Source organism: Danio aesculapii, chromosome 17 (genome assembly GCF_903798145.1).
Source record: "Danio aesculapii chromosome 17, fDanAes4.1, whole genome shotgun sequence".
NCBI lineage: Eukaryota > Metazoa > Chordata > Actinopteri > Cypriniformes > Danionidae > Danio > Danio aesculapii.
This window is the reverse complement of record NC_079451.1, coordinates 52,968,739-52,981,936: the sequence shown is the minus strand read 5'-3', so window position 1 is coordinate 52,981,936 and position 13,198 is coordinate 52,968,739. Positions and strand designations below refer to the sequence as shown.

The following is a 13,198-nucleotide window of genomic DNA, read 5'->3' as shown; positions in this document are numbered from 1 at the left end:
TAACTTTGCATTTGCACATTTTGAGGGGCTTTTTTTGTGCATTTTACTATATGTGTACAGTTTTGTGTGTATTATTTATTGTATGCAGCATTACACACAGCATTATGAAGCATATTCATAGCTGATTAGTCCAGATTACTGAATTTTGAGATAAAAAAGTAATATTTAGGTGTTTTTTGTGCATTTTACTATATCAATGTACAATATTGTGTGTATTTATTATAGTGCAGTTGTGTGTATTTTGAAGTACTAATTTAAAGTAAATCTAAAGTATTCATTAACAGATATTTATAACTGTTTGCTGTTGATTGAAATGAAGTGTGTGTGTGTGTGTGTGCGTGTGTGTGTGTGTGTGTGTGTGTGTGTGTGCGTGTGTGTGTGTGTGTGTATTGTGTGTCTCTTTAAAGTCTCTGCAGCTCAAGTGTCCGCAGCGCTGCCGCTTTGCTTTATGACACACTCCTAATGTAGGCGGGGCTATTCCAAATCCAGCCAATCACATCTGCAAAGACGACCGCTGCGCTCTCTGATTGGTCTACACACCTGTCAATCACAAGGTGAAGCTCTGTCCTCCAGGACGCACTTTATTCTGTGAGAGAGAGAGAGAGTGAGACACGGATCCGTCATGAACATCAGATGGGTGAGTTAAACATGATTAACTTCATAAAACACTGGATTATTGATTTTAAAACATCCACTAGACGTTAAAATAACCTGAAATTGTATGTTTATACGCATCCGATCGTGCGTGTTATGTGTTGTATGCGTTACAGCAGAAAAAGACGCAGAACTTAATGTGTTTTATTTTACATTTGAACGATTAATACAGATGCGTTGATTGCAATCCTGTGTTTGCATTAGGAAAGATGAATTGATGAATGCAAAGTGATCACATGGCTTTAAGAAATGCGGTGCATGTGTAAAGCATCAATGATGCAGCAGTGCAAAAATAACTTTCTGCATAATAAATGATGCTGCACACAATATTCACAGAATAACACACACACACACACACACGCACACACGCACACGCACACACACACACACACACGCACACACACACACACACACACACAGAGATGTTGTTTTGGTTTGATCGCTGCATGTTCAGTTTAGCCTGTGCATGGTCTCACATGATGATCAAGTGTCATTATAATGTGAGTGTGTGTGTGTGTGTGTGTGTGATGGCTGAATTATGATGAAGGGTTTTCTGGTCACTCAGCTGCTGATTTAAATAATTATGCATCCAGTTCAAAGGCTTTGGCTAAATAAATTGTACTGAATGACGTTATTAATAATCAACCTACTGTTAGTGTTTGCCAATGTGCATTTATTTATTTAACTAAAATACAAATAATTACAGTATCATCAAATATATTAAACATTAGTGTTTAGGCTTATTTTATATTAGGAATGTTATTTATTTATTTAACTAAAATACAAATAATTACAGTATCATCAAATATATTAAACATTAGTGTTTAGGCTTATTTTATATTAGGAATGTTATTTATTTATTTATTTAACTAAAATACAAATAATTACAGTATCATCAAATATATTAAACATTAGTGTTTAGGCTTATTTTACATTAGGAATGTGCATTTATTTATATTACTAAAATACAAATAATTACAGCATCATCAAATATATTAAACATTAGTGTTTAGGCTTATTTTATATTAGGAATGTTATTTATTTATTTAACTAAAATACTAATAATTACAGCATCATCAAATATATTAAACATTAATGTTTAGGCTTATTTTATAGCAGGAATGTTATTTATTTATTTTACTAAAATACATATAATTACAGCATCATCAAATATATTAAACATTAGTGTTTAGGCTTATTTTATATTAGGAATGTTATTTATTTATTTAACTAAAATACTAATAATTACAGCATCATCAAATATATTAAACATTAATGTTTAGGCTTATTTTATAGCAGGAATGTTATTTATTTATTTTACTAAAATACTAATAATTACAGCATCATCAAATATATTAAACATTAGTGTTTAGGCTTATTTTATAGCAGGAATGTTATTTATTTATTTTACTAAAATACTAATAATTACAGCATCATCAAATATATTAAACATTAGTGTTTAGGCTTATTTTATATTAGGAATATGCATTTATTTATTTAACTAAAATACTAATAATTACAGCATCATCAAATATATTAAACATTAATGTTTAGGCTTATTTTATAGCAGGAATGTTATTTATTTATTTTACTAAAATACATATAATTACAGCATCATCAAATATATTAAACATTAGTGTTCAGGCTTATTTTATATTAGGAATGCTATTTATGTATTTATTTAACCAAAATACAAATAATTACAGCATAATCAAATATATTAAACATTAGTGTTTAGGCTTATTTTATAGCAGGAATGTTACTTATTTATTTGACTAAAATACATATAATTACTGCATCATCAAATATATTAAACATTAGTGTTTATAGGCTTATTTTATATTAGGAATGTTATTTATTTATTTATTTATTTTATTTTTAAATTGTGCATTTATGCATCTCCACAGTTTATTTCCTGGTAAAGTTGATTTTATGTTTGCACATTAGTTCATTTTTGAAGAGTGACAACTTGTGACACGATCTCTACATTGTTTACCACAATACGTTGAATATTCTGTCTGAAATCGCTCTTAAATTGACTTCAAAACAACATTAGCACTGTTTAGTCGACTGTGAACAATGTTTTACTTTGCTGTTAATATGATTTAAAGTTACATCATTTTACATTATCATTTTTTTAAGGAAATATAAAAAACTAACACAAATATTACAATTAATTTAGATTTTACTGTTTTAAATGCTCATGAAAAAATGGTTAATATAGTTATTATGCTAATTGCAACGCAGAATGTGACACTGACAACACTGAGGATCCAAACGCAGGGTTTTATTAACAGGATGGACAGGCAAGCAATGATCAAACAGATGTATAAGGGCAATCTAAAATCATAGTCAAAGTAACAGGCAGATGGTCACAAGGCAGGCAGCAGGCATGAATTACCAAACAAACAAGGCAAAGCAAAGATCGGTACATGGCAAGACTAGGCAAGAAAAACGCATTGTAATTTCACAAAAACAGATAACAAGACTCAGCAACAGTGAGTGTTTCTGTGCTGCTTAAATAGTCCATGTTATCAGTCTGAGCAGCTTCAACTGTGTGAGTGTTTGCAATCACTGGTGACTTGGAGCAGGTGTGTGTGTGTGTTGCATGACTGAATATGTAGTTCAGTGTTTCCTCTAGGATCTTTCCCAGTTGTGGCGGCAGGCCTTACGCTGATCTACTAACTACCCATGGCGTTATTTCAATGACAAATGTTGTGAGCACAGTATTACGAGTCGAGATTGCATTTATGTGATAGCCTACAGCATGCGAATCTCTTTGCTTGCGTGCCGATTTCCTCTGCTCGTGCACAAAGCTTCTTGCGCGCTCAAATACGCACTGCTCAAGCACAGACAGTGTTGCCAGATTGGGCGGTTTTGAATTTATTTTTGTGGGTAAAAAGGGACATAGGCGGGAAGCGAAAATTTGGGCGGTTTTGCAACGGCGTGCCCGCCAGCCCCGGTCTTGCCATAGCCCCCGTTCTTTGCATACATATGCTTAGAACAGTGTAGAAACGCTTGTGATCTCAACAGCTTTTGGGCTGGAAACAGTCAGCATCATCTAGCAACACTGAGCTCAGATCTTCTTGTGCGCTCTCTAATAAACACTGCTGAAGTGTGATTTAGCGCGTTTATGTAACGAGGATGTCTCCAGCATTTATTAGATTTGCTAGGAATATTCATGAATGTCTCCAATAGACCTACAGAGCGGTATTAATGCACCCTGAAGTAAAGTGAAACAGCTTTACGTCGTGTTAGCTGGCCTCATGCATCATGCACCTGTCAGTCAGTCAAACAGTCAGTAACATTAAAGGGTTAAAGAAATGACGCACAGCAATACTACGGTCGGTTACAGAAAAGTTTACGTGGTTATAATTCATCCTTTAATACGTTTTGGTGCAATTATCACCCGCTATTAAAAAATATCATGTTTTGAATGAGAAGCTGTAATGTAGCCGTGGCGAGATGAATTTTGGCGTGGCGCCCCGCCATGGAAGAATGAATGTAGTGGAAACCATGTAGTCCATAACATGGTGGACTTGTAGTTCATGTGAATGTGAGGGATTTACCAGCGATCTCCGTTTGTTAGATCGCTGGTGATCGTAATATAGTTAACATAAAGCTACAGAAACGTTTGTATTTTGCTTGTGATTTTAGGACTTGTGCCCGGTAAAACATTCAATGGCAACAAATTATAATATTTGTACATTTAAAAAAGTGTAGGATGCTTTCACACCTAGACTTTTGTTTCGGAACCTGTTTGGTTTGCCCAGTTAGTGCGGTTCGTTTGGCATCCAGCAATCGCGCTCAGATCCGCGCCAAATCAATTGGTCGGAGATCACCTGAATGAGGTGGTCTCGGCTCGATTGAAATGAACTCTGGAGCGGATCGATTGTAGTGAGAAAGCGATACGATCCGAGCCTAGCTATATCACAGTGTTTTATGGATATGTAATAGGCATACGGCTATTTAAAGAGAGAATTATGAGTAGGGCGGGAGGTCATTCCAGAAATCCCAAGTCTCCCGCAAGTTTCGGGAGTCTCCCGCAAATGCAAACGAATAATAATCTCCCGGAAATCACGTCTCTACCCTCCTGGTCCTCAAATATATCGCATACCCTTCTCACTCCTCCCCACCCCCCGACCACTGAGCAGCACTCTGCAAAATAAACCGTGAAACCGGAGAGTTTACTCACACGTGACTTGTTTTAGCTATTTTGGTCCGTTTAGAAACATTGCCGTGTGAAAGCGAACCGCACCAAGAACAAAGAGCAACACTATAACAATTTTAATCCCTGTTTCAGAACAAATGAATCGATTCACAGGTGTGAAAGCATCCTAATTGTAATTAGGGATGCAACGATTCACCTGATTCACGAGTCGATCAATTCACGATACTATTCTCACGAGTCACAATATAGTCACGATTCTTTAACAAAATTATTTGAAACATATTTTCATTTTTTTCTTAAACGCTGCACATTTTTTTTTTGCAAAATAATATATTTTCTGCCACAACCAAATTGCTATTTACAAACCAAATAAAAGATTACAAAATAAATAATACAAACTAAAGAAGACTCATTAATGTAAATAAACTAAAACTGTGACTTTTTAAAAAGAAATATCAGTATATCTATGTTTTCTGGCATAAGCTGAGATCTTTGCACATTTACAGTGTCCCCTGCTTTCACTGGGGACTGAGATGGCTGATGTGGAGAGGAAAGCCTCTAACCTAGGGGACTGGCCATTGGCATAAAATACTGATTATAAAATGATAAAGTAGGATAGAGACAGGAGTTGAACATGATTATGAAGGTGAATAATTAATATTGCTTGTTTAATTAATTAATATACATGTGATACACTTAAGTAAAGATCATCTTGAACATTTTTAAATATTTAATAATAATAAGCAAATTATGAAAATATGAATAAACTAATCTGAAAAGGAGAGGGTGAAAATAATCTAATACCTGCTTCTGTAACAGCACAGCTTTGCAGAAAACACTGATGCAGCATGTGATCTCCCAAGCAGTTTGGCTTATTAATAGTTTTTTTTTGCGTATAGATGTCTGTGACAGTATTTTTCACTGTGCTGACGGTTTATGTGCATCATATTCTTTGTTCCGTTAGTGTCAGGAATGTCCAAACTCTGTCCTGGAGGGCCGGTGTACTGCATAGTTTAGTTTCAACTTGCTTCAACACACCAGCCAGGAAGTTTTTAGTGTATCTAGTAAGAGCTGGTTCAGGTGTGTTTAAGTAGGGTTGGAGCTAAACTCTCCAGGACATCGGCCCTCCAGTACTGAGTTTGAACACCCCTGGTGTAAGTAAACGTCTTTTCTCAGTATTTGCATATAGTTTGTGTTTGTCTGGCGCACTTCACAGTTGTCATTTTACTCTGCCGCTCCACCTCTTGCTCTCCACTGATGTGCAAGTCAAGCGAGCTTGCACCTATAATCACAGTGCCCCCTCTGTTCGAAACATGTATCACGATTCATTCAACATTTCTACTGATTTGAATCATCACATGTTTGAATCGATTTGCAACTGACTCCCTGTGAATCGTTACATCCATAATTGTAGGCGTGTCAAAATTAATTGTTTCTTCGGTGCACCACGATGCAGACGCGGACAATTCGGTATCGGTTCAGTAATAATCATAACCGGTTATTATGTACTGACGTCATTTATCTCATACGCGCTCAGTCGTGAGGGAGGCGAGTGCGGGTATTTACAACACTACAGGCGCCAACTACTCTAAAATGTCACTGTGTGTGTTTTCTGTACAGTCTTTCACTGGCACTTACAGCAGAAGCCCCTATTTCTCTGTGATTGAGGGAATGAGAGGACTCCATTTCTCTCTCTGTCTCTCTGTGGCCCATTTCACCTGCTGGCGTGACTTTTTCTCTTGGCTGCTGGCGTGACTTTTCCTATCCTCTCGGCTGTACCTGTGCATTGCCGCGGGACCCGACCAGATTTCATGCGGCGCAGGAATAACTTTCCGAATAAAGTGCGGGAGCGGTTGGTAATTCTGGTGTAATTTTAACAGGCGGTCTCACAATATTGCTCCCGAGTGAGCAAGCAAGCGTGCGTGGCGTGTGTGTGCATGTGTGTGTGCGTGTGTGTGCGTGTGTGTGTGTTTATACAGACAGCTTGTTATAGCCACCCCCAAAAATACAACACTGTGTATGGAAAGCATCGTCAATGCCCCGTGATGCATCGAGATATCATATTGAACCAAATCGATGGCATGATAATCGGAACCGAACCGTGAGACCAGTGTAGGTTCACACCTCTACCTATTGTATACAATGAAAGCCAAACAGTGTTATTTTATATTTGATTATTCAATTTATGTACCTGAATATTGCTAGACTTCCAGCAAATAGTGTTTATTTCATTGCATTTTTGCTCTACTGCATTGATCAATGCTGATGATTGCTTTATTATATTTTATTTATCATATTAAGTGTAAAATTATGATTTCTTACCAAATAGAGCTGTTCCAGTCATCTGATGCAATTATACTCAGTATTGTAATATGTATCGCAGAAAAATAAAGGATCTAAATGTCAGTTTTTTTCCAATATTGTGCAGCCCTATTAGTTATTATTAAATTCAATTAAAACTTTAAAGGGCACCTATTATGCCTGTTTTTAAAATATAAACAATATAAGTCTCTGATGTCCCTAGAGTGTGTCTGTGTGTGTGTGTGTGTGTGTGTGTGTGTGTGTGTGTGTGTGTGTGTGTGTGTGTGTGTGTGTGTGTGTGTGTGTGTGTGTGTGTGTGTGTGTGTGTGTGTGTGTGTGTGTGTGTGTGTGTGTGTGTGTGTGTGAAGCTTGAGCGCCATATAGCACACAAATAATATTTTCTATCTCTCTGAATCTGACCCTTTTAGGCCATTTGGTGACTGTTGCTTTAAAGCGCACCTAGGTTAGCCCTTTTTTCATATTTACTTTTGTGTCCCCAGAATGTGTCTGTAAAGTTTCAGCTCAAAACAACCATCAGAGTATTTGTTATAGCTGTATGAAGTGTCTGTATTATAGGCAGTAAAACTTGGTTGCTGATTTTTTGTACTGGGCCTTTAAGGCTAGTCCTCCCCGTCCACCGTTCCCACGTGCCTGTCAGCAACATGCCTCAGTCGCCGCCCTCGACTACCTCAGGAAGCAGATCTCACGTAGCGTGTGTGAGAAATACTACAGGAAGAACTTTAACAATCAGTATTTTATGCAGTTTTTGTGAGTTGCAACGATGAGTCACACACAAAGTCATTACAAAGTTCACGCACACACACAGCGAGGACATGCACACACACACACACACACACACAGAGACAGAGAGAGAGAGAGAGCGCGCGTTAAGCTTTGCACTCGTTTTGCACGCATATGTGACATGATACTGGTAATCTCCACTGCTGTATGGATATCTCTTATATTAATGTACAAAATAAACCTGATTTAATGTCCACAAACCGGGACTGAAGCATCCTTTATAATTGTTCTGACACACGGCTGTGCTGATGAAGTAAATCTAAGCTAAATCGCTGTACTTCATTACACACATGCTCTGTTTTAAAACATGTTAAACTTGTGAAACTCACTCTTGATCATGTTTGATGATGATTGATGATCCTAGAGAACTGAACACACCTTTTATTCCCGGCTGCTTTGCGCACGTCTGGTCTTGTGGATATGATTATACATGTGACCACCGGGACATGTTAATACGTGCAGCTGTCAATCAATATTGGTGGGCGGGGTGATCGCTCTCCTACGTAAAGTTGCAGTCGATCTGAAAACTGCTCCAATTGGTCCACCGTTTTTATGTTGCTAAATTTGAAATAAATAAAGGACTGGGTGTGCTTATATCACCCCAATATGACGGTCTATACACCATACTTACACACATTTCTGTCCAAACAGCTTGTAAAGTAGATTTTTCACCATAGGTGCCCTTTAAGTAAAATGCAGACGGTTAGTTTGCTCTGCTTCAAACCTGCAGGAAAATATCAGGCTTTACTAAAAGGCAGGTTAGTTTACCAACGATTAGGGTCAATAGCGGTAGTCTTATTACAGATTTCAAAGAAAAATCTTAATATTAAAAAAAGGAAACATAAGCTGGACCACAACAGATCATATCAATGTCATAATGAATGCTCAATGTAGCCTACAGTTTATAGCAAGCATCATGTTTTTAGTCAGATTGTGTCGTCTGTCGTATAATGTAGGCCTGCAGGCCTGTTATTTTAACTACAGAAGAGCTATTATTTGAGCACCAGAACTATAGACACTGTATTAGGTTAAAAAATAAAACAAAACGGCTCTGTATCGATCGATATTCAGAATTAGGGTATCGAGATCGGATCGGTTCTAAAAACTGGTATCGGTGCATTCCTAGCAAGAAGAGTCTGAGGTTTTGTGAATGTAGCTTGAACATTGGGTTTTGTGTTCACAGTTTAGAGAAAAGGAGAGCAGCTTTCCAGAAATGTGTCTTCTGGAGCAATCCAGAAAAGCTGTAATGCATGTTTATGTCACAACTAAACCCTTCTTCATTTTTACAGGCCTTCGACCGCCCCAGTGATGAACAACTATCCTGTCAGTCCATCCCGGGCCGTCCCCGACTTAAGACGAGACCCTGGAGACAGCTTAATTCAGCAGTGTGATTAATTAAAACGGGGCCCATAATGGAAGGCACGCACAGCGTACTGCGTCTGTACAAACCCGTCCAGGAGCGCTGCTTCATCAGTGTGTATTTCCCAAAAAGAAAGTCCCGAGGTTTCCCACGCGCTGGCCAAACCCTCGGTGAAGTCCAGCCTCTGTGCAGAAGTCAGCATGAACAAAGAGGACAGTATTGCAGACCAGCGGAGGACAACAGAGGAGTGTTCACGCAGCTCCTGCTGTCTTTATGCAGCGACTGCGCACACCGGCTGAGGATGGGGAACCAGGACGGCAAGCTGGAGGGATACGGAGAACATCTGGAACATGGTGAGTGTGTGTGTGTGCGCATGTGTGTGTGTGTGATAGAGTGTGTGTGCGTGTGTGTGTGTGAGAGAGATTGTGTGAGAGTGTGTGTGTGTGTGCGTGTGTGTGTGTGTGTGCGTGTGTGCGTGTGTGCGTGTGTGTGTAAGTGTGTGTAAGTGTGTGTAAGTGTGTAAGTGTGTGGGGGAGAGTGTGTGTGCATGAGTGTGTGATTGTCTGTGAGTGTGTGTCTCTATGTGTCTGTGTCCATGCAGTGGGTGCGCGCGCGCGTGCGCGTGTGTGTGTGTGTGTGTGTGTTAGTGTGTGTATGTGTGTGTAAGAGAAAGAGAGAGAAAGTGTGTTAGTGAGTGGTTGGTAAGGTTGCTAAGGTGTTGCTAGGTGGTTGCTAGGGTGTTTTGAGTGTTTGATAGGCCGTGGCAAGGGTCTTCTGTGTGGTTGATAAGGTGTTGCTAGGCAGTTGCTATGGTGTTCTGAGTGGTTGCTAAGGCGTTGCTAAGCAGTTGCTGAGGTGTTCTAGGTGGGAACTAAGGTGTTGCTAGGCGGTGGCTAAGGTGTTCTGAGCAGTTGCTAGGCAGTTGCTAACATAAACTACCATGTTTCTAGCATCAATTAGCATGCCACTAGCATTAGGCATGTGCCGGTATCACATTTTCATGCTGCGATTAATTGATTGAGCTTTTATCACGGTATACGGTATTATCACGATATTGTAATTTTACTAGAGAAACAGGTAAAAAAAAAACACAAAAAACTTCAGTTTCGTCAACTTAGTAACTTTAATAACTTTTTAATTAACTAAAAGTACTTCAAACATTTAAATACAAATAAATATAAATAAAACAATACACAATATAAAAGTAAACTTGAGCAATTATATCAAAGTGAATGTGCAAAGGGAAACCGTCTTCGATCAGCAATCCCTCTGCATTTTTTTGGAACCCAAAATATTTCCAAACCTCTGACTTTACCCTTTTTGAAGGGGGATAAATTGTCGGCAGCGTTCCTCCTTCCGTCATGCTTCTCCTTCGTGTGAGGATTATAGTGCGGTGGCAGCGGCGGCGCGCGCTGTGTGCACACAGTGCTTCTACATGTGGGGATTGTTTACATCAGAGTGCGCATCAGTTCTGCGCAGCATATACGCAGTGTTTCTTCAAGCGGTTGATGGAAAATAAGCTAAGGCGCGTTCTAAGAATATAAATTCAGATCTATTATTTTTCACGGTATTTTGAAGTGCCCGCGATAACAATATCGTGCATATTCATTACCGTGATTTATCGCATTACCGAATACCGGCACAAGCCTAACTAGCATGTTTCTAGTATAAACTAGCATGCCGTTAGCATGAATTTAGAATGAATTAGCATGTTGCTAGTATGTTTATAGTATGAATTAGCATGTTGCTAGTATGTTTATAGTATGAATTAGCATGTTGCTAGTATGTTTATAGTATGAATTAGCATGTTGCTAGTATGTTTATAGTATGAATTAGCATGTTGCTAGTATGTTTATAGTATGAATTAGCATGTTGCTAGTATGTTTATAGTATGAATTAGCATGTTGCTAGTATGTTTATAGTATGAATTAGCATGTTGCTAGTATGTTTATAGTATGAATTAGCATGTTGCTAGTATGTTTATAGTATGAATTAGCATGTTGCTAGTATCTTTATAGTATGAATTAGCATGTTGCTAGTATGTTTATAGTATGAATTAGCATGTTGCTAGTATGTTTATAGTATGAATTAGCATGTTGCTAGTTTGACATTAGTATAGGGCTGGACAATAATTCAATATCTGTATATATCCCGGTGGATTGTTTTTCAGTAACGGTGATGTGAAACCCATTTCCGGTATTTCGATATAAATTTGCATATATATTCATGGCTCAAAATTGTGACCATTTTGGTGCGTCTGAAATGTCATCTGTGCGCCCTCATAATATATTAGGGAGCATTTGTGCGACTGCATGTAATGGGTGTAGTGCGACCTGTTTTGATTTACTCTAAAGCGTGTTGAATCGCTCTTCCCTGCCACTCTATTGGTTAATATTAGCTGTCAATCACTCAAGGCTTTCCGCTGTCAGATAACAGGGAGCTTTTGTGACAGCGGGAAATGCAAACGGCTGAAGAGTGAACAGTACACAGGTCTGCAAACCCCACCTAAAGTTACAAATGATGGCACAGATGAGAACGATCATGACATGTGGTGTTTTCAGAGAAGGTGCCCGAATCTCGATGTGTTGCATTCACCGCGTGTTCAGCGCAAATGTCCACTAAATGTAAAATCTAACACTGTAGACATCAGCGCCAGAGAAGCTCGGCTACACTGAAACTGCGGCTCATAACAAAGAGCGGTATTGCGCTGGTGGTCATCATGAGAATCCTGCTCTGTCTGCTCATAACTCAGTGCGGCTGACTCGCCTGCTTTATTCCACCAACACAGAGAAATGAAGATCAGCTCATAACGAGACTGAGCATTTACAATGACCCAAACCAAAACTTTTAAAGAGTGATAGAAGAGAGACTTTACTGTCTTTTGTCCGTTCTTTCTTGAGATGTAGATTATTCTTCTATTTAGTTACTGATGAGTGTTTTGCAGCTTTCAGCATTGAATTCAATGATTTAGTAGAATCTTTCGTTTGTTTTGTAGCAGAAATATTATTTATTAAATGGACATGCATATAAGTGAAGTTTCATGAACTAATTTGGAGAGGAGCACGTGATATGATTGAGCATGACTGGCCGCTCATCTGTAATCAGTAATAATCCAATCAGAGTGATCCTAGTTTACTATAAATGGATCATTTTCTTCCTACTGCTCTATCTTCGTTTGGAAGAATCCCCCCTTCCACCCCATCTCCTCCTTTTCCTCCCTTTTCTATAGGGGGAGCTCTCGAGACCTACCTGATCTCGTACTCCACTCACATGCTCTATGGACCAGGCAGGAGCCCTGGGCTCAACTATCTCCGAGCTCAGGGTTCTCTCCCTGTTTTGATGCAAAACATAAATGTATTTTTCATAAAGTAACAGACTTTTTAATAGCAGATAACTCACATTTCAAGCACTTTCAAAGCAGCATCATAATGAGAAATGTAATGCAGTGTTACTATTATTGTCTTTTTCATCATCATTAATATTCTTTAATTATTAGACATCCATTTTGGAATTATAGCTTATATATATATATTAAGTCTGAGAGTTTTATTTATTTGATAGTTTATTTCTCATTTCTTGTTTGTAAAGGCTAAATACAAATAAAAATAAACATAATCTTTTTGTACTGTTTTTATTTAAAGTTATATAAAAAGTTATAAGAGCCTGCATGTTATTATAGACTTTGCAGATTCAGTTTGCAGACATTTGTGGGTACAGACATCCATTGTGTGCATTCTTGGCAGTTTTTCCTGGCTTTTTAATATTGTCCATATTGATATCGGAATCCGAAATTAAGAAATATATCCTGATATAAATTTTTGCCATATCGTCCAGCCCTACATTAGTATGTTTCTGGTATGGAGTAGTGTATTGTCAGTATGAATTGGTTTGTTGTTAATGTGTCCAATGTA

At 38.2% G+C, this 13,198-nt stretch overlaps 1 protein-coding gene across 1 annotated transcript in view; it reads left to right on the top strand.

Moving 5' to 3' along the window:
• Positions 1 to 590: 590 nt before the first annotated feature.
• The window catches only part of LOC130244353 (formin-1), a 168,773-nt gene continuing 156,165 nt past the window's right edge, over positions 591 to 13,198 (top strand). Inside the window, exons 1-2 of the mRNA XM_056476738.1 lie at positions 591 to 637; positions 9,217 to 9,640. Coding sequence (XP_056332713.1) covers positions 9,340 to 9,640 — 301 coding nt within the window. The 5' untranslated portion in view covers positions 591 to 637; positions 9,217 to 9,339. The remainder of the gene's footprint in view (positions 638 to 9,216; positions 9,641 to 13,198) is intronic.